The sequence below is a fragment of the Camarhynchus parvulus genome, chromosome 1A (assembly GCF_901933205.1).
Source record: "Camarhynchus parvulus chromosome 1A, STF_HiC, whole genome shotgun sequence".
Classification (NCBI taxonomy): Eukaryota; Metazoa; Chordata; class Aves; order Passeriformes; family Thraupidae; genus Camarhynchus; species Camarhynchus parvulus.
Window position 1 is genome coordinate 52,370,983 of NC_044586.1, and position 20,645 is coordinate 52,391,627.

Consider the following 20,645-nt stretch of genomic DNA (forward strand, 5'->3'; position numbering starts at 1 on the left):
GGAAAGGGTCTTCTATGAACATCTTTCTTGAGCTTCTTTTAACACTCTGCTATTATAACTATATATGAATAGAATGGTTTGCTATGTGAATTGGCAAATGTACTTAAAGCTGTAGTTAAAGATGTTTGCTTAGTCTTGCCACATCTGATGGGCATGAAGCCAAGGCACCTTTCTTCATGTTATGATTCTCTGATCTTTCCAAATAGCTGTGTATTTGGCTGTGCTTTTTTTGACTTGGTTCTGTAGGTTTTACCATTTCCAAGAGATTTGTGAAAGCAGTTGTTTTGACTTTGATTGCATTCTATAATTAATTGTAATTATGTTGTTTGAAGTTTACTAGGGTCACATCTGTTCTGCATTGAGTAAATCTTTGTGGAGCCTGTGTCTGCCTTCCAGTGGAAGATGTACAAGACAGTCTGAAGTCCATCTGCAGACCTAAGCTTTAAATTAAGATAGAATTTTTCAGGGATGCCTAACTAGTTTAGTTATTAATTTTAAAAAATGTCATTGAGAAACCAAAGGACACAATAGCACTGTATTTTAAAGAAAATCTGGGTTTGCTCTGCCTCTACCTGGTGATGACTGAAAACTAGCACTGAATAGACCTATTGCACCTTATCTGCTACACAGTCCAAAAAATCCCAGGGATAGATGACTTTTGAAGTCAAAGTACACTCACTTGTATGTTAGCCTGAAAAATATTTAGTTTTTCCCAATATTCTTAAAAACCATTTTACCCAAGGCTTACTTCTAACTTTACATTTTCTTTAGATGTTTTGACTGCTTTTATCACTTGCCTGCAAAACTGCTTTCTTCCTAATACAAAAAGGGGAAAAGTAGAAAAACATTAGTATGTATATACAATCGTGATTCTTGTTTGAATGTCTCATGGTACTGCTCTACAAATCAGATACTTCTTGACTTAATATTTGCTTGGTTTAGGAATAAATTTTGGAGAATATGCAATAAATCCTCTACTATCAATTGTAGAGTTTTGCTATGGGTAGTAGTAATATTCTGAGTGAAGAATTAACATATTTCTATTTTCATTGTTACTGTCCTTTCTGTCCCTGTTTAACATCCTGCTCTCTTTCCAGCTCACCCCTGTCCCCAGATGAAGGAACTATCCCTTGCAATGCAGGGGGTTGGTAGCTTGGGGCGTCTTGCCTTCATTTTACAAGGGCTGCCACTGGTTACAAATACCAGCATTAACATAAAAAGAGAAAATATTTTCATTCTACGACTATTAGCTTTTTCTAACTTCTATTTTGCTATAATTTCAAGGTATTGTAGGCACAAACAGCTGAAGATTTGTTTCAGATAAGCTTTGTTTTCAGTATGTTTTCAGAAGCCACTGTCATGTTTGAGACTTGGTCATCTAACATGTCATTATTTGAAAAATAGGAATCAATATTGTGGTATGTGATGTTCATAAAGCACTTTCCTTGAGTATTTGTAAAAAAGTATATGCATATACTTTTTTGGTTAAAAAGCTGCTTCAGAGAATATACTGATTAATTTTGATCAAAATATTTTGTTAACTGTTTGCATCGTCCTCACGTCTTCTCTGTTTGGTTATTTTCTTGTATGTGTGGGGTAAAATAACAATTGCTCCTGTGTTTTATATTTTTTGTTTGGTTTATTTGTCAGAAAGTTAATATTAATAGAGTAATACAAGACTTTGATTGCATGTTTTTATGAGAGGAGTTTGAAGATGTATTGTCTGTAAAATAAACTACTAATCTTTCTGAACATGGCAACAAATGATCTGATGATTTTCATAGTGATTTGGAGCTTTTTATCTGATTTCATTCTCAATAGGAAAATCAGCTGCACATAAAGCTTTATTCTCAGCCCTAATCTGGGATTGCTCTTCCAATAATGATTTCAAAAAAATTGATTCCCTTTAGCTTTATGAAGTATGTTAATGCATTTGGTAGAACCTGCAGTGTCAAGCAGATGTGTTTGGTTGTAATTTACTGCTCAGAAATAATTGTATTAGAAGGGATCTTACTGAAGGAAGTTAGTAACATAGTGATGACTTCTGGTTTTACAGTATACATTCATATATATATGTGATGTTTATCTTCCGTAGATAAATATGTTTTATGCTTTTCTGTGAAAAATACAATATCAGTTTTTCCGTGTTTTAGATTAAATAAGATTATGAATCAGGTGGCCATTCAGCGAAAGAAGCATTTTGTTGAACGAGTGCACAGTTACTGGTTGCTTAAAAGACTGTCTAGGAATGGTGTTCCACTCTTGAGAAGGCTGCAATCCAGTTTACAGTCACAAAGAAACACACAACAGGTATGTGATATACTTTTTATTTATAAGAAGAAATTGGAAATTTTCTCTTTTATTGAGTTAAAAATAAACTAGGAAGCACAAAGTAAAAGCTTCTTTTTACTCAGGACTGAATAAATTCTTTACCCTATTCTGAAGTGGTATTACTTATTTTGGGAATTGGGAATTATCTAATACTTTTTAATATGTGAGATGTAAAAAAAAAAATTGTGCAGCTTTTTCTTCTGTTTTGCTTAAATGTTTCACAAAAATGCTATCATCACAAATATCATAATGCCATTATTCTTTGACAAGTGTTGTAGTTTTTTGGAACCCATTAATCAGTGTACTGTCAGATAAAAAAATAAAAGTTATTTTAAATTCATCAAAAGATGCAAAGCAGATGTCTTATTTGACACTTGACAAAAATGTGGATTTTAACAGGGTAAAGGGGTTAGACAGCTAGTGTACAGTTTTCAAATTCAGATGTGTATTGCCCACCTTGTTCGGTCATAACAAAATGGAAGTTGTTGATGAAGTTCAGATCTATTTCAGCTTCTGGTTTTGCTTTTGACACAGTTAAGTGGGATTGTAGACAAGCATAAGTTTAGTTATACACTCCTATGAATTCAAGTTACTGGATAGCTTCCAAAATAGTTAAAACTTCTAAATTGTGTGGGTCCATGCATGTAGACTTCGAAATGCTGTGAAGCATTGTGATGTGGAAACTTTTACTCCATCCGAGTTACCTTTTTTAATGGAATGGAATGTGTAGGTGGGTGTATTCTTTCCATTCTCCTGGCACTTGATTTCCTGTAAAAAAGCTTCTAAAATGTAGGAATTAATTTTATAATAATTTACTCATATTAAATTGATTTTTTTTTCACCCTCTGAAGTAGAACTGTTATTTTTGTTAGAATTGTATTTCTGTTTTCTGATTAAGTCATTGATTGATGTAATCATAAAAAATACTGTGGTCAGCACTGCTTCCTAATTATTTGATCTGTCATGTTTGTGTGTGTTTTTTTAGCTTTTCTTGTGGAAAAACTAATTAATAATTTACAGAATAATTGAGATTGGAAAGGACCTCTGGAGGTCATTATTGGATACAACCCCACTGCTCAAGCAGGGCCACTTAGAACAGGTTGTCCAGCACCATGTCCAGTTGGCTTTTGAGTTATCTCCAAGGGTGGAAACTCCATAACCTCTCTGGGCAGCTGTGCCAGTGCTTGGTCATCCTTACAGTTTAGAAAAAAACAGGAGACTTCTGATGTCTGTTCTTACTTTGTGCCCATTGCCTCTTGTGTTGTCACTGGGCACCACTGAAGGGAGCCTGGCTCCATCTTCTTGCCTCCTCCCTTCAGGTATTTATGTGTATTGGTGAGATTTCTGCCCCTGAGCCTTTTCTCCTCCAGGCTAAACAGTTCCAGCTCTCTCAGCCTTTCCTCATAGCTGAGATTCTCAAATTCCAGTTAGGTGGACTCCTTTTAGGTGAACTTTGAATATAAATCAGCCACTTGTTTATCTTGTTTTCATTGTTTCTATATCACTCCATTTTGAAGTTTGATTAATTTTTTACTTCTGCATGCGAGGTTCTGAAGAGTGATACCTGGCAGTGTACCTAATTAGTGTTATCTAATAATAGTTGAAATTAATTTAGTCAGACAATATGCTTCTTTTTTAAATGAGCTTGAGTCCTTACAAAATACTAAAGGCAAGCACAGAAGTGTGGTGCTATTGTGGCAGTATAGAACTAGACTATTGTTAGTGTCCAAAAAATTACACAAGCCATTTTTCTTCTGGGATGGCATGATAAGGGTGCAACTACTATGTATTTAAATAATGACTATCTCAATAAAACTATTATTGTAATTGATGTTTGATTAAAATAAAATAGGCCTTTGATATGAGCATTTTAAAAATCAGTTGCCTGTTTACACTTCAGTACAAACAGTAGTTCTTTATTTTCTTTTCTAATTTGAGAATAATTCTTAAATAAGGAAATAATGCATTCTAAATAAATTGGAAGCTGTTTATATTGGTCTGTTGAAAAATTTGTTCTTTTCAAAGTAAAATCTAGTTTCAAGGTGAGCTGAGTATTACATGAAGTCTGTTGGTGAAAAATGTGTAGTTAGTGCTTTTCGTTGAGTAGCAAGTGTCCTGTGTATGACATTGTGTCTTTTCCAGAGCACTTTCAATAGCTATTTATTAAAGCAGTCTTAACTGCAAGGTACTTAATGTATTTTGTTACTCCCAAATACAAACCAATTTGTAACCAAGACAATAAACAGCAATGGCATAGCTGTTGTGAGAAAACCTTAAAATTTTTGATAGACATGATTATTCTTTTCAGTGCAGATGGGAAAATTCTTTTTATTTTATGTGAGGGGTCAGAATATCAAGAAGCCTAGATAGATTTTTCAGTTAACCAGATATAAACAGTGATGTAATAAGATTCAGGGTTTTTTAAAAATTGTTATTTAAACAGGAAAGAAGTGTTATAATGACGAACCAAAACCCTGAAAATGGTTTCAGGATGTATGGTGGAAAGTGGTTTTGATCCCTCTCTGTTACATTACTAGAACAAATTTGGTGAAGGGCGAGGTCTTCATAATCTAGACTTCCTAATAAATGTGTTTCAGTGTTCATTTATTGTATGGTTTTGAAGATCTAAGAGTTTTAAACCAGGCTAAAATACCTGGACTGCCTCACCATTTGCAGGAACAAGGAACTCTGTAAGAGAATGGTTTATGCTCTCACTTCTCTCTCCACCTAGAGAAATTAAGGAAAGGTATTGGAATACTCTAATACTACTTATATCCTCATTATTTTAGTTTTTTTCCCTGAACTTTAAGAACGCTTGAATGAAAAGAAGGCATGAAATGTAAGTGTACGAGCTTGCTGCTGCTGTAGTGATGTTAGTTTAAAGCCACTGTGAGAAGAAATAAAAGAGAAGGTGCTGATGACTTAAGATCACACCTGCACCGAAGATTTCATTAAGAACACAAGTTGCAGCCACTAAATGGTTTTGTCTGCTTGCCACACAAGTCCAGCAGAGCATGCTAATAAAACTAATTGTATTGCTCAAGGTCCAGTTTCATCACTGTCATTCTATTTTTGTTTGTATCATATTAAGTTACAGTCTCTCTGAGGAATGAGGCTGTTCTCACACATTCTCATCCAGCATAAGGAGGGATATGGTGCTACTCTGACAGTATTCCTTCTGGTGTGGAGACACTGGTAGCATACTAATGGTGAGACGAGTTCTCAGCTGCTGCATGTTCCTTGTGTAGACTTAAAAATGTTTTCCTCTTCCCTCAGTATTAATAAATAGGTAATATTCTAGGTAATACTTAATACTTATTCTAGGTAATACATAATACTAGGTAATGTTTCTAGGTAATACTGTGTTCAGCAAGAGCTAAGTCCATTGGAAAATCATAGACTCACAGAATGGTTTGGAGTGGAAGGGTCCTTAAAGATCATCTAGTTCCCACCCTGCTGCCATGGGCAGGGACAGCTTCCACTAGACCAGGTTACTCAATGTCCCACCCAACATGACCTTGACCACTGTCAGGGATGGGGCATTAACAGCTTCTCTGGGCAATCTGTTCCAGTGTCTCACCACCCTCACGGTCAAGAATTTCTTCCTAATATCTAATCTAAATTTCCCTTCTTTCAGTTTTAACTCATTGCTCCTTGTCCTATCAGTACAGTTTCTGATGAAGAGTCCCTCTCCAAATGAGAATTTCTTTATAAATTTTTCTTGTGTCATCAGCCAGATGAAACCTGGTAGTTTTCAGGACAGTTGTAAAAAGAAGGAAGAAGAAGAACTTTCCTACCAGGAAGTTCTATGTCAGAAAGCTAAAAAATTTGAAAGAAACTTTATATTTTGAGTTTTTACTGGTTGGTTGTTGGAAAGCAGTGCATCGTACTCTCTTCAACTTTTACTGACCTTTTAATCTAATTGAGGTGTGTGTTGTATGTCAGAAAATGAATAGGTTGGGGCAAAGGAGAGTTATTTATTACGTTGTAAACTGTCTGCCAGCATTACTTTGCATAGAAGTGTCAAAAAATTGGAGGCTTGCTATTAATCTCCAAACCAGAGTGCCATTCAGAAAGGTAGTGTATGTGTGCAGAAAAAAAAGGGAGGCAGGGTGCTTTTGATATTTTGGGTCACATCTGTAGATTGACAAGTATGGGTCTATTATAGGGAATGAAATTAGTAAAACAACTGATTAAAATAAAATATTTTTATTTTATTTGAGTGCAACTGCACCTTGAGGTTCAGCCAAGTACTTAAGTGTCTAATAAACACTAAGGCTTGCTGTAACATTATTTTTTCTTGCTGTATTTAAGTTTCCTCACCCACCCTAGAACTAGTACACTTTGTTGACTTAGCTTTCATCAGGCTCGGTTCTCCAATTTCTTAAATTGTGCAGTTAAATAGGGCAAAAAGCAGGGTCTGAGTGTTTGCAAGCAAAGGGATGACAAGCTTGCTACTTCTGGCAGTTTAATTTTGGTTCTGACAAACAGGAAAACTGAAAAAATTGTACAACGAAGAGTTGGGTTGCATTTCCACGCATGAGGTTTATACTCAGAGATGAAGGGGTTTAGGAGAGTATTGCTTAGTGGCAGTGTAGACTTCCTATTTCAGTGAGTCTCCTCAGAATTTTAAGGAATTGAAAATTACTGAAAATATTAATACTATTAACTGTCAAAATTTACTTTGAACTATTCTGATCCCAGCAGTTAAATTATCGCGTCTGTGTAAAGATTTAACTCTTTAAAAGAAATTACAACTGTCAGTTGTAATAGTCATTGGGAAAGGGAACTAGAAGTTTCTAGCTCCAGTTTTTAGGTTGTTTTTTTGTTTTTTGGGTTTTTTTTTCTTAATGAAAAGAGGAACAAACTTATTTCCAGATTGGTATATTCTAGTACAGAAGTAGTTGATATTTTAAGTATTTTCAACTTCAGTGAAGTCAGAGATTTGAATAAAATTAAGCTTTACCTTTACAAAGTACATGAAGCAATAAAATACAATGCAGATGATAAAATTATAGCTCGGGCAAATCTATTAGATAATGTTTTTAAGCTTTCAGTTTTTGTAATTCTATTTTTAGAGCCAACTATCTGAAAAACGGCACAGACTTCCTTTAGAGGACCTATGGTACTTCTGAATATTCTTCTCCTAAAGAATTTGTGGCTTTTGGTGTAATAATTCGTTATGTTGTTTGTTGTTCATCTCCTTAAATACTTTCCTTTATTCCTTTGTCTTCTATATATAAAAGCTGATGGAATTTACTGGTTTTGTTTTAGATTTTAGAACGCCTTCCAAGATGACTTAACAAGTATATATTGCATTATGCTAGTTACGGGCAAGCATGCAAAGCTTTGGATATCTCTCAGATATGCTTTTATAAAATACTAGTTTTTCAAATGTAATAATTTTCCAAAGCAGATGTTTCTTTTGTGTAATTGGTACTAATATCAGGAATTCAGTTACTTTATGGCCTCATTTCTGATGAATTACCAATACCATTTGAATCCTGGAAGTAGTATTCTAGTATCCTTCCTTTTCCTTATGAAAAATAGTAAAGGCAAACAAACACTCTGTGTTTTTTATGTACAAATCAATCTAAATACTACAAGTGTTTAAACATTACTTACTCTGAAAAATGTGTAAATTAAATTCTTTCATCCATTTTCCAAAAGGGTGTATTGCTGCATTATTCACCTGCAATACCATTTGAAGTTACTATATTATCTAATAAACAGCTTTTCATTTCCTGTCCTTATAAGCCATAATATTTTTTTTTTTGTTACAAGTGTGTCCTAGTTCTGCTGGGTGTGAGGGCGGTGGACTGTGTTGACCACATGAGTAATTTGTTTCTGCCAGGCTGGAGCTTCTGAAGAAAATGGTTCACCTAGTTTGGATTTTGATGTGAAAATCTTGTATTGTATTTTGCAGGGTGTTGTATTCCTCGGTTGCTGTTTGCTGTGTTGCTTCTTCTGATGTCAATAGCCATTGCCATAGGAATGCTTTCTAGTTTAGATTTTATTTTCAATTAGACCCTTGAGTAACTCTGGAAGATACCCTGACCACAGGTTTTCTGTTGGTGCAGCATGAAGCTTGTGAAGTTTATGAGCAAGTGCCATAACTTGCTCGCAGTAGATTCTCCTATTATGTGCATACATTTTGTAGTTGTAGAGAACTATCCTATAAAAAGAGGTATGCATTTTTCTTTTCATGAAAATGTTTTGGTTCTTTTCTTAGAGAGAAGATGATGAAGAAATGCAAGCCTTAAAAGAAAAATTGAAGTACTGGCAAAGGCTGCGCCATGATCTTGAAAGAGCACGTTTATTGATAGAACTTATACGTAAGCGTGAAAAATTAAAAAGAGAACAGGTAAATGCAGCACCTTTTAATTTGGTGAAGCTTTTCTGAAGGAAAGATAATTTAAGTATTCTCACAATTTTTTCAGTAGAAGGACCAGCTGTATTTTAATGCTTACATAGGGTCAAGTAACATATGTACATGCATGTGCACTCAAACTATTTAAAATATATAAAATTTTCATAGAATGGCTTGGGTTGAAAGGAAGGATTAAAGATTATATAGTCCAACCCCTCTTCAATAAACAGGGACATCTTCAACTAGATCAGGTTGTTCAAAGCTCTGTCCAATCTAACCTATACTTTCTCCAGGAATAAGGCATCTACCACCTCTCTGGGCAACCTGTTGTTCCAGTGCTTCACCCTCATTGTAAAAAAATTCTTCCTTATAGGTAGTCTGAATCTACTCTCTTTTAGTTTAAAACTGTTACCCCTTGTCCTGTCGCTACAGGCCCTACTAATGAGTTTGTCCCCACCTTACTTATAAACCTCCTTTAAGTACTGGGAGGCTGCAATAAAGTCTCATTTGGGCACTCTCTCTTCCAGTATGAGCTACGCCATTTCCCTCACTCTTTCTTCAGAAGAGAGCTCCATTCTGATCATGTTTGTGGCCCTCCTCTGGACTCACTCCAACAGCTTTATGCCTTATGATGGGGGCTGCAGAGCTTGATGCAGCAGTCCAGCTGGGGCCAAATGAGTGCAGAGTGGAGGAACAGAATCACCTCCCTTGACCTGCGGGCCACACTTCTTTCAATCCAGCCCTGGATGCAGTTGACTTTCTGGCCTGCAAGAGTACTCTGCCTGCTCATACTGAGGTTTTCATCCACCAGTACTCTCAAGTTCTTGACAGGGCTGGAGCTGTTCATACCCCAGCTGGTACTGATACCTGGGGTTGCCACAACCCAGGTGCAGGAGGACCTGGAATTCAACCTTGTTGAACCCCGTGAGATTCCCATGGGGCCCACTTCTTGAGTTGGTCTGTGTATGGATGGGATCCTGTCCTTCAGGTGTATCAACTGCACAATTCATCTTGGTGTCATGTGCAGATTTGTTGAGGGTGCACTTGATCCTTTGGTCTCATGTCATTGATGAAAATACTTACTGTACTACTGGTCCCAGTACAGACCTCTGAGGGACACCACTCATTATTGCTCTCCATCCAGAGTCCAAGCCATTGATCACTGCTCTCTGGATGCAGCCATCCAGCCAATTCCTCACCTGTGGAGCAGTCCACCCATTGACTCCATCTCCCTTCAGTTTAGAGAGAAGGATGTTGTTGAGGACCATGTCAGGGGCCTTAGAGAAGTCCAGATAGATGACATCTTCCCTTGTCTGCTTGAAGAGTTACTCCATCATAGAAGTCCAGTAGGTTGGTTAGACCACTAGGTTAGTTAGGCAGGGCTTGCCCTATGTAAGGCTGTGCTGGCTGTCCTGAATCATCATCTTGTGCCCCACATGGAAGCTTTGCCTTGTGAAGTTATCCATAATGCACTCCTGGAGTCTCCTACAGCTTGTCATGCTATGTTTCCAGATGTCAGAGTGGTTGAAGTCCCCAGCAGGACAGGAGCCTGCAAAAGCAGTGCCTGTCTGTTGCTGGAGCAAGAAGGCTTTGTCAGTAGGCTCCCCTATATCTGAAATAAATACCGACCACAGGGTTCCTTCTCTCACCTTGGTGCTTAAGCTTTCAACCTGCTCGTGGCTTTTCTTGAGACAACTTTTCACAGTATATTCATTTCTCAGTACAGAAGACAACCCTGCTGCCCCTCGGTATGCTCCTTGCCCTTTTGACCAGCTTCTGACCATCCCTAGTCATACTTCAGTCATGGGATTCATCCAACCAAATTTCAGTAATGGAAATTAGGGTGTGGCTCTCTACCAGCACTTTGACCACCAGCTCCTTCTGTTTGTTGCCCTTGCTGTGTGCATTGGTATAGAGAAATTATTTAAGAAGACATTCTATTAGACTTGGAAAAATGATTGGTTTCTGAAGAACTGTAGAAGATTTGACCTGTGCAGGTTTTCTCAATACACGTCCATATACTTAGTATCACTTGTATATCCTTCTGTCATGAAAAAAGCAAAAATAAAAGCTACATCTGAAATCCTACAGCATTCTACAGTTAACGTTGCCAGGAGGAGAGATTTGAGGAAGTGATAATGCAAAAAGATAAAAGCTTACATGAAATTTGTGAACGCAAAATGTTTGCACTTAGGAGTTTTTAATGGTCCTTATTTGTAAAAACACCATTTCATTTTTACTTCTGCAAACTGTGAACATTCATTGCAAGCTAATATAATTTGTCCTTCTGGAGTGCTTTCTGGAATTCTATGCATCATTCACGTGTATTCGCATATCACTTGCTTTACACATGTATTTATATGCATGTACTCTACATATGCGTGTTTGCTTATACTTTATTTACATGCATATATTATATATATGTGCACACACCTTTAGTCTTTCATTAAGAATTTACTTTAGCCATAGCAAGACTGTTTCATTGTTGATAACTCTTAAAATGGCTTGAAAATCAAGCTAGAGAGGAATTGAAGTAGTGTCAGAAATAAAAAAAAATCTGAAGGATATTGAAGTATTTGGAGATGTTAATTTTGTTTTTTGAAATAATTTTCTTGGAATTTATGTAGAACATTGTCTTTCCAATTACTCTTTGTTTTGGTCTTATGTAGCCTGAAAATCAGATTTGCTGTTTAAACTTCGAACATAGCTGTACAACTGAAATTTAATTTGAAACATTACCTTTAAATTCTTACTGTTTTCACATTGTTGGTGAATTGTGAAGCTGTTGCTATGTAGCATCTTTTAAAAAAACACATTTAAAAGTGGAACAAAATTCTTGCATATAAAATACAAATTTGAGTTCTGGGAAGCTGGAGTTGAAGGAATGAGAGTGATTTTTTTTTTTCTTATAAAATCATTAGCTGAAAACCTGTCAGATAAATGCCAACTGAGATATTGAAAGTAGTACTGAACTCATTTGCTTAAATGTATTTGTATTTTATCTCTTGTTTAAAATACTATACTATTGCTGCTAAACATCTTTAATACAGTATGTTAAGGGGAAATGCTCAGTTGGATGACTGTTACTTCTTTAGGTCAAGCTTGAGCAGGTTACTATGGAGCTTCAGCTTATTCCATTCACTGTACTTCTGCGATCAGTTCTGGATCAGCTGCAGGAAAAGGATTCTGCTCGTATATTTGCTCAGCCAGTGAACCTTAAAGAGGTATGCTTGCAGCTGTGTTTCCTGGTGTTTACATGTGGCTTGGTGGCACTTAAGTACAGGAAACAAGTCATTACATACAGAGGTAGAAGCAGTGTTAGCTTTTAATCTTTATTCTGATAATTAACATTATGAGCTATGGTCTACTGCTATGAAAGCCTTTTTATGCTTATATACCAAAATAATTTGTATGGAAATAACTTGTATGGAAATACCCCATTCTTGTATAGTATTTTGGGTACATACTGATGCTTTTCAGTAAGACAATTTTGGTAAAGCAAATTCGAAGGGTATCAAAAATTGCAATGCAGATACTGTGTTCTTACTTGAAGGTGAAACTAGACAGACTTAGAGTATATGATGTGCATTTATCCATATACTGCATACACATCTGTTTATTATATGTAGAATCATTGAGGTTGAAAAAGACTGCCAAGATCATCAAGTCCAGTCTTTGACCTAGTACCAGTATGCCAGCTAAACCTTATCTCAATGTGCCACACTTCCATGGATGGCCACTGCACCACTTCCCTGAGGAGCCTGTTCAATTCTTAACCAACCTTTCAGTGTTGAAATCTTTCCTAACATACAATCTAAACTGCCCCTGGTGCCACTTGAGGCCATTTTCCCTTGTCCTGTCATAGTTGCCTGAAAGTAGGAGTACATAAAACCACAGAATTCCCAAGAAAAAGTTTCAGCATCTCTTAGTAGAGCTCAAACTTGTTACCCAACATGCAGAATATTATAATATCTAAACTTCTGTTGGCATGCAAATGTTTGCAATATCTAGATGTGCAATTCTAAGTTACATCTTCAATTTCTTGTATTGAGGTGTTACAAGATACATTTAAAAAGTGGATCAGTTCTAACTAATGTTACTTTCTCTGTAATAAGACAGTTTTACCTAATTGTGTTTTAAATATTTATCCAAAGGTTCCAGACTATTTGGATCATATTAAACATCCTATGGATTTCTCTACCATGCGGAAACGGTTAGAAGCTCAAGGCTATAGAAACCTCACCGAGTTTGAAGAAGACTTCAATCTGATCATAGATAACTGTATGAAATACAATGCAAAAGATACAATATTTTATAGAGCTGCAGTGCGGTTAAGAGATCAAGGAGGTGTAGTTCTCAGGCAAGCCAGGCGAGATGCTGAAGGAATTGGTTATAACAATGAAACTGGAATGCACTTACCAGAACGGCCTAAACTTGAGTCACCCCAGCCTTTCTCTTGGGAAGATGGTAAGATGCTTTTCAGTTATTTTGGAAAGTTGCATTTTTCCTTGCATACAGTGTGTATGTTCCATACAGATGTTTAGGATTGTTGCTGTCCAGTTTGCTAACTTGATTCTCCACCCCCCCATTAAAAGCATTGCTTGAAAGAGTCTGGTGTTTCTATTCTACCAGATCTGTCATAAGACATCAGTGCTATCTGGATTCTGATTTTGGCAGTGTAAGAGCCTAATTCAACAATTTACGCAGAAAAGGTTTTTAAGTTGAGTGCTTTCTTTCACATGATCGTATATGCTTGTAAGGCATGGAAAATGAATACCAGTGTTCATAAACTTCAGCACATTCCTGAGTAACTTACTTGAAAAATTGAGCACATTTGTAATACTAAGAATTAAATAGTTTTTTTTTTGACATACACATGAGTTTTCTAAGGTTTGGCAGTGGAGAATAATTAACACATTTCTTTTATAACCATAATTTTGTCCTTTTCTCTAACAAGAAGCAATTAATCTGTTAAAGAGGGAAGGATTAATTATGTCTTCCTTCTGACCTTTTATTTCTTTGCTCTACTGCTTAGTTTTTTTGATCAAAATGCTGATTAAGAAAAATAGTAACTGTATAGTAGGAATTAATTTCAGTATTTCTGACTATGATCTAAATAGTTTTTTGACAGTATTTTCTATTTTGGCATGTGAATTCAGTTTTTTTCCTTTTGTTGTATTACTGTTCTGAGGATGTTCTGGGAGATGCTAACACATTTTCAATTGTATGTGTTTTGACTTCAGTGGATAGATTACTGAATCCTGCAAACAGAGCACATATGTCCTTGGAGGAACAGCTGAGAGAGCTGCTAGAAAAACTTGATCTCACCTGTGCAATGAAATCCAGTGGGTCAAGGAGCAAAAGAGCAAAGCTGTTAAAGAAAGAAATCAGCATTATTCGCAACAAACTCAGTCAGCAACACAACCAAGCTCCTCAAATAGAGTCAGGTATTGGAAGTTTCGAGGAAGAAAGTGCAGCATTAGAACAAGATGGAGAAGAAGAAGGTAAGACTGTAAACCAGGTTTAAATGAGTACTGGTCTGAACTGCTTCAGTCAGGTGCTGTGATGTGAGTAATAGAGTGAATTAAAGAATTTGATTAACTAATATTAAATTTAAAATACTGATTTTAAAATTAAAATAATAGTTTGAAAATATGAAAGTAGCTGCCTAATCACAACAAATATTTTAAGGGTAGAATGATCTTCTGAAGAAAACCTCCATCCATTACTTTTCATGGTAGCAAGGCTTTAAAAACTTAAGTGTTAAAAAATGAAAGTGCAGACAATATCAGATGAAAAGCAGTTGGAAATGCCTGAGTAGAAAAGATCTTTTTACTTTTGGAAATACACTTAAATGTCAAAATATGTATTAGGCATCATGTGAGCCTAGGTCAATGGTAATGAAGACTCTGGCTGTTGTACTGTGTTTCTAGACTTTTTTTATTCACTACTCCAGACTCTAGGGAGGAGGGTGGGTAAGCTTTGGGGTTATTTATTTATTTATTTATCTATTTTAAATAAAGCTAGATATTGATAAGACTTAAGACATTTCATGTTGTAGAATCAAGTCAGCCACATCTGCCTACCTCTTCCCCTTTTGCTTCTCTTCCTCCTCAAAACATTTGTCTGAGAACTGTCTACTCTTGGCTAATTGCCATTGATTTCAATGAGAGCAGTGTGCTGGAAGGACTAACTTAATATTTTAATTCAATTTAATATTTGCATTTTTAGCTTTTTAATCTAGTTTCTGAGCTTTTTATTGCTTATTTTAAAATGATGGAAAGAAAATCTGTCACTCAAATAAGAATTCTATTGACTTTGTTTCATGGTTAGCTCTAAGGAACTAAACTTTTTCTTTAGGAGAGTTAAGAGATGTGTTTCATTTTTGAATAAGTGCCTTGAATAGGAGGAGGAAAGAGCTCCAGGGAAAGTGGAAGCATGGTAATAAATAAAATAATCTCTGTTTGTTGTGGCTTGATGCTATCAAAATTTTTGAAAGGTGAAGTCAATTAAATGATTGTCCTTAACTGCCATTCAAACAGCAACTTAGTGTTTAGTTCCAAACAGAACTTGCTGGAGATTTGAGCATTGGTAGAAAAAGTGTACATGAATCAGCACATTATCCTGTTCTGAGGTTTTTAAGTGTTCTCAAAATGTTTAATGGTTTGGGTTTTTAAATTGGGCTATTTTTTAAATCTTCAAGTGATTATGGTATTAAATACAGTTCTTTAGGAACGTGGGGTTTGGCATCTAATGAATCCACAACCTTTTTTTAAATTTGTAGCTTAACATTTTGATGCCACAGCCTTTCATTTCAGCAGTTTTTTGTGAAAAAAGTAGCCCAAAATGAACAGGTAGTTTCCTTATATTTATGGTAGGCTTTTTAAATAAAGCATGATGAAAGGCATGATCCAGGTTTGATTGGTATGGTTGTTATGGTTCTGATCTAGTGGAGAGTAATAATAATTAGTTCAAATTTCAGTTCTTAAATGGAAGGTACATAGAGGAGTAAAGAAAACAAATTGCCAAAAAAAAAACCAAAAACAAAATCCTGTGCCCAGGATCTCTACAGGAGCTGACTTTGATAGAACTGTGAATTACCCCCTTGCAATTCTGTTCCCAATCTTGGATCATGTGGAAAATACAGTACCAGAATAACCCTGGGAAATTTAGGTTTTATTTCTAAATAATTCTCAAGTGGTTTTATGTTCTTCAGTCTTTCTGCGAATATTTTCTAATTAGTTGTAAGAAAATCAGAATTTGTTCACAAAGGAAGGCACCATGGAGATTTTAAAGCACAGGATTTTTTAATGGCTGATAGTTTTACTGTGCTTATCTGACTGTACATTTCCTTCTACAGTCTTCCTGAAATATTAGTTACCAATTCTAATACCTGTATGCCTGCAAATGATGTAAGCCCAGTCACACTGTATTTTGAAACCAGGTATTTTTAATATGTACTATGCTATTGTTTTATTAAACCTTAAACAACAGGGTAAAGATTTTTTTTGCGCTTAGAAATCATTGATTTCCAAGTAAATATTGCTGGGCCAAAACCAAACAAAATAAACTGCAAATAGTGAACTTAAACACTTTGGGATTTTACACCTTTCCTCAGGTGGCATAGAAAATTTAACTAAGTTAAAATATTTTATGTGACAAAATATATCACATAAAATATTTATTTAGCATAAATAGTACATTAGCATTATACAGTTACTCTAGAATAAGTATTTCCTTTCTTGTATTTTGAAAGAGTCTTTTGGAAGCTAGATTTCATCTTTTTGAGTTGATGATTATGGATTAGGGCATCCTAGTTGTATCAGGGAATACTGCAATAATAGGGTGTTTATTTTCTTTCCCATTACTTGTGATAAAAAACTGAAACTACTTTTGTACACTCACTGTCATATCTCTATTGTCTTTTCCCAGCATGGATTTAGTGGAATTGAGTGGGACATGATCATACTAAAAATATTAAAGTGTGGGGGAGAAGGGGAGAAAAATGTTAGAGAGTGGTTTTTCTGATTTCTCATATCAAATCTTCATTATCAAGTGTGTTATTTTTCAACTAGAGGCTAATCAAGCTGCATGATTTTGGGGATGTTGGGTTTTTCTTCTCCATTTTTATTACTTTTTCGTAGATAAAACTTCTGGTCACAATTGTAAAAAGGTTTTACAAATCATGCCCTTGTGTAGATTTTTTTAACACATTTTAGTTCACTCAAGTAGAAGAGGTTACAAGTACCTTTATTTTTATTGATTATCTAATAAAATTTTTCATAGGTAGGTAAAGTGAATATTGATAAGATGAAGTAGAAAAAAAGGTATCTTACAAAAAATTTTACTTGAATGGCAGTATAATTGCATTTAACAGATAATCATCCACCACCCCAACTTCCTAATGAAAAAATTTTAGTAGTTTTTAGTTAATGAAACTAACATAACTGCATGAGAAGAAGCAAGTACTTATCCAGGTATAAATTGTTAACACCAACTATAGATGTCTTCTTTTCTACCCCTGTTGCATTCCCAGTATAAAAGTAGGAACTACTAACTAGGACAGATTGTTGCTAGACAAGTTTTGCTTTTAAAATGTTATGCTTTGTTTCCAGACAAAAATTTATTTGGTGGGCTGCACATTTATAGTGAGTTTTATAATAGACTTTATAACTACAGGTTTTCAAAAATCACACTCTATTTATAATTTTTTCAGGAGATAAATCTCCCCCTAAACTTGAACCATCAGATGCATTACCTCTTCCTTCAAACTTGGAGACTAATTCAGAACCACCAACCCTCAAACCAGTAGAACTCAATCCAGAGCAGAGTAAGCTTTACAAAAGAGTAAAATTTGATAATGAATTATATAGCACTTCCATTCAGAAAGAAATAAATGGACACACTCCAGAACACTTACTTGACAGTAATCTCAATGAGTCGACTGTTTCTGCTGTAGCTGAGTCATCAACTGATGTAAACAGACGTACATCCATTCTCTTCTGCAAATCGAAAAGTATAAGCCCCCAAAAGTCTGCAAAGAACACTGAAACCCAGCCAACTTCTCCACAGCTAGGGACCAAAACCTTTTTGTCTGTAGTCCTTCCAAGGTTGGAGACATTTCTGCACCCAAGGAAAAGATCAAGGAGTGCATGTGGAGATTCTGAGGTTGATGATGAGTCCCCTGTAAAGCGCTTGGATACAGGTAAATGTTTACAAAACTTATTTGAATGGATGCATCTGGAAAGTTAACATACCTGTTAGTTTTTACCTACATGTGATTGTTAATCTTCAGATTTTAGCACTTGAAACAGGTTGTCCTCTCAGTTGAGTAGTTACAGTTCAAAAAATTGTTATTCATTTTTGTGTTGGCCCTTGACAATTAGACTTACTGAACCAAGTTTGGGTTCTTTAGTTTCATGATGTAGTTTTTAAGTACACATATGGGTGTATATGAAACCTGTAGGAAAGATGAATTGGCTGCTTTTTTGCAAATTCCCTGTTAAAACTACATGGAAACTTGACAAGTCATGCCAAAAGTAGAAGGCTAGTAAGCAGGAGCATGAAAAATATTGTGCCAGGTATGATTTCATTTTGCTGAGTGTTACTCCAAGCATATTTTTATATTATGAAACTGATGACTGTGTATGAGGCACTTTGTATATCCATGTATTTTATGGAAGTGTTAAAAGCCCAACATATAATGACACTTCATGTAGTTTTCTTTTTAGTCTATGCGCTTTCAGTAGAGTTGAAGGTGAGATTATGCTCTTACTGAGAGTTCTCTAAAGGATATTTGAAAGAAAATGTTATCTTGATACATTAGTGTGGAACAGCTCAAGACAATAATTATATCTCTCAAAACTTTAATTATATCTTTTCTTAGCACACCATAGTTCTATTTATTTGAGAAGTTCATATAAAACCTTTGAGGAAGAAAAGCAGCATCAGGAAATTACTTATGGGTATTTCCTTAATGTCATCCATGGCCATTGCTATGACTTTTATACTACCTTTGAAATAAATACTCTGTCTCATTGTCATGTTGGGAACCCTTATGCAGGTATGAAAACAGCATGTGGGGATTTGTCTCTTTGAAAGAGATAGGAATTTAATTTGAGCATTAGGTGTGAAGATGTACTCCAAAGCTGGGGGAGGGATAGGGGGGATTTTTTTGGGGAAAAGGGAAGTATTGTTGATTTTTAGGTTGTTTCTTTTTTGTTTGGTGGGAATTTTTTTTTGAATAACAGGATTTTTCGGGGTGTGGGGCATTGCACTTTTTTTTGATTGGTTGGTTGGCTGGGGTTTATTTGAATGATCACATGAAGACACTAATGATTCTAATGCTGAAATCATAGTATGAGAAGATTTTATGTAAGATGCAGTGAGGGGAATTGTTTTTCATTTATATTTTTGGGGTTTTGTTCTGTTTGCCTGTTTAGAAACCCCCAACTAGCATTCAATTTCCTAACAGCTTGGAAAGAGCATGCAGATTAGATCTGGTACTTTAGTTCTGAAGTAAGTACCAAGTGAAGGCAGTGTGATAATAGAAATTAGTTAATCTTTATTAATAATATAAAAACTTTGGTTTCCAAATATCTTAATTTGCCAGTGTATAACCTAGATAATTTCATTATGTTCCTGAGCATAGATTGCATTTTATCACACACAGTGAATCATTTTGTGCTAGATCACACTGGGAATTAGTCCTAATTCCTTGAAATTTTTGTGTTAAACATTGTAAATTTTTTTTTTTAGGGGAAGGAAAGGTTTTTATTTTGTAAGAAAACTAACTTAATTCCTAAAGGGAAAAAAGGCAGCTATGAAACCAAAACCCACCAGATTTCTGAATACATTTAAATTCAGCCATTTTTCCTTCTCTCTGCGGAGTTAGGTGTATGTAAAGCAAATGTGCTTTTGATTATCTTCAAAACTAACAACCTAGTTACAGGAATAAAATACAGAAGTTAAAAAGCTTTTCTATTGTTAATTTAAAACAAAATTATGTAGTCTTTTTCTGAAGCTAGTAAAGATATAAAGAGAATTAAATTTGTGTAGAACTAAAACTTAGGGGGCATTTATAGTTAGAATTGGTACTTGTTCAAGAAGAGTGAATTGAAACAGTTTGGCCAATTAATATTCACCTGAAAATGTTGTAGTTATTCTTTAATAGTATCTTGTGTTTTAAGCATATATGGTTCATATAGAAGTGGCAGTTTATCAGATCTTGTTCCTTTGATTAGTTTGCCCGTTGGCAAGTAAACATTTTGCTTTCACATAGAAAATTTTATTCCTCGTGTTATTTTCAAATTTGTCTCCACACTGATTTAAGTAATTTGCAGTTGGCAGCTATCTTGAGCTACAGTTCAGCAGGAAACCAGCACAAATGTCAGATACTTACCAAGATTTAAAAACAGTTGAGATTTTTTGTGTGTGCAGCTGGTATTGATTCATGGAGATGTCTGTGTTATGATAAAAATGCATTAGGTGATGTATATAGCAATACATTCTTTCTCTATGGTTATTTTTTACACAATTTAATCTCGTGCTGTAGGTAAGAATGTTTTTATTCAGTAGAATCCAGCAGAGCTTTTTCTTCCAAAGCCATCTAGTCATAGGAAAAGGCATGCAACAGGCTTCTTGTGTGCATTGACTGAGTTACCAGCTTTGGGGGAAATCCTTGCAGTTGAAAATGAATTATTGTTGCATAGTTTTTTTTGAATGGTGTGAATATTAACTATCCTTAATTTTACTGAATACAGAAAAAATCATGAAAAAGAACCACTTAATATGCCAAGGATTGAAATTTTTAAGTGGTTGAGAGCTGCACTGTCACATATTTTTTCTTTCTTACCTACTCATAGCCAATATGAGGGTTTTTGACATTATTTAAGGATGTCTTGTTTCTGTCCCTTACTCTGCAGTCTCTTCAGTGTTTCCCCCT

The 20,645-nt window shown here is 35.3% G+C and overlaps 1 protein-coding gene across 3 annotated transcripts in view; it reads left to right on the forward strand.

Moving 5' to 3' along the window:
* The window catches only part of BRD1 (bromodomain containing 1), a 60,311-nt gene that overhangs the window by 15,108 nt on the left and 24,558 nt on the right, over nucleotides 1–20,645 (forward strand). For 2 of the 3 annotated variants that reach the window (XM_030961032.1, XM_030961033.1), the window contains exons 3-8: nucleotides 2,154–2,310; nucleotides 8,564–8,695; nucleotides 11,797–11,925; nucleotides 12,856–13,168; nucleotides 13,945–14,205; nucleotides 17,418–17,906. In XM_030961032.1, coding sequence (XP_030816892.1) covers nucleotides 2,154–2,310; nucleotides 8,564–8,695; nucleotides 11,797–11,925; nucleotides 12,856–13,168; nucleotides 13,945–14,205; nucleotides 17,418–17,906 — 1,481 coding nt within the window. The remainder of the gene's footprint in view (nucleotides 1–2,153; nucleotides 2,311–8,563; nucleotides 8,696–11,796; nucleotides 11,926–12,855; nucleotides 13,169–13,944; nucleotides 14,206–17,417; nucleotides 17,907–20,645) is intronic. The other variant, XM_030961034.1, reaches the window with a different exon arrangement.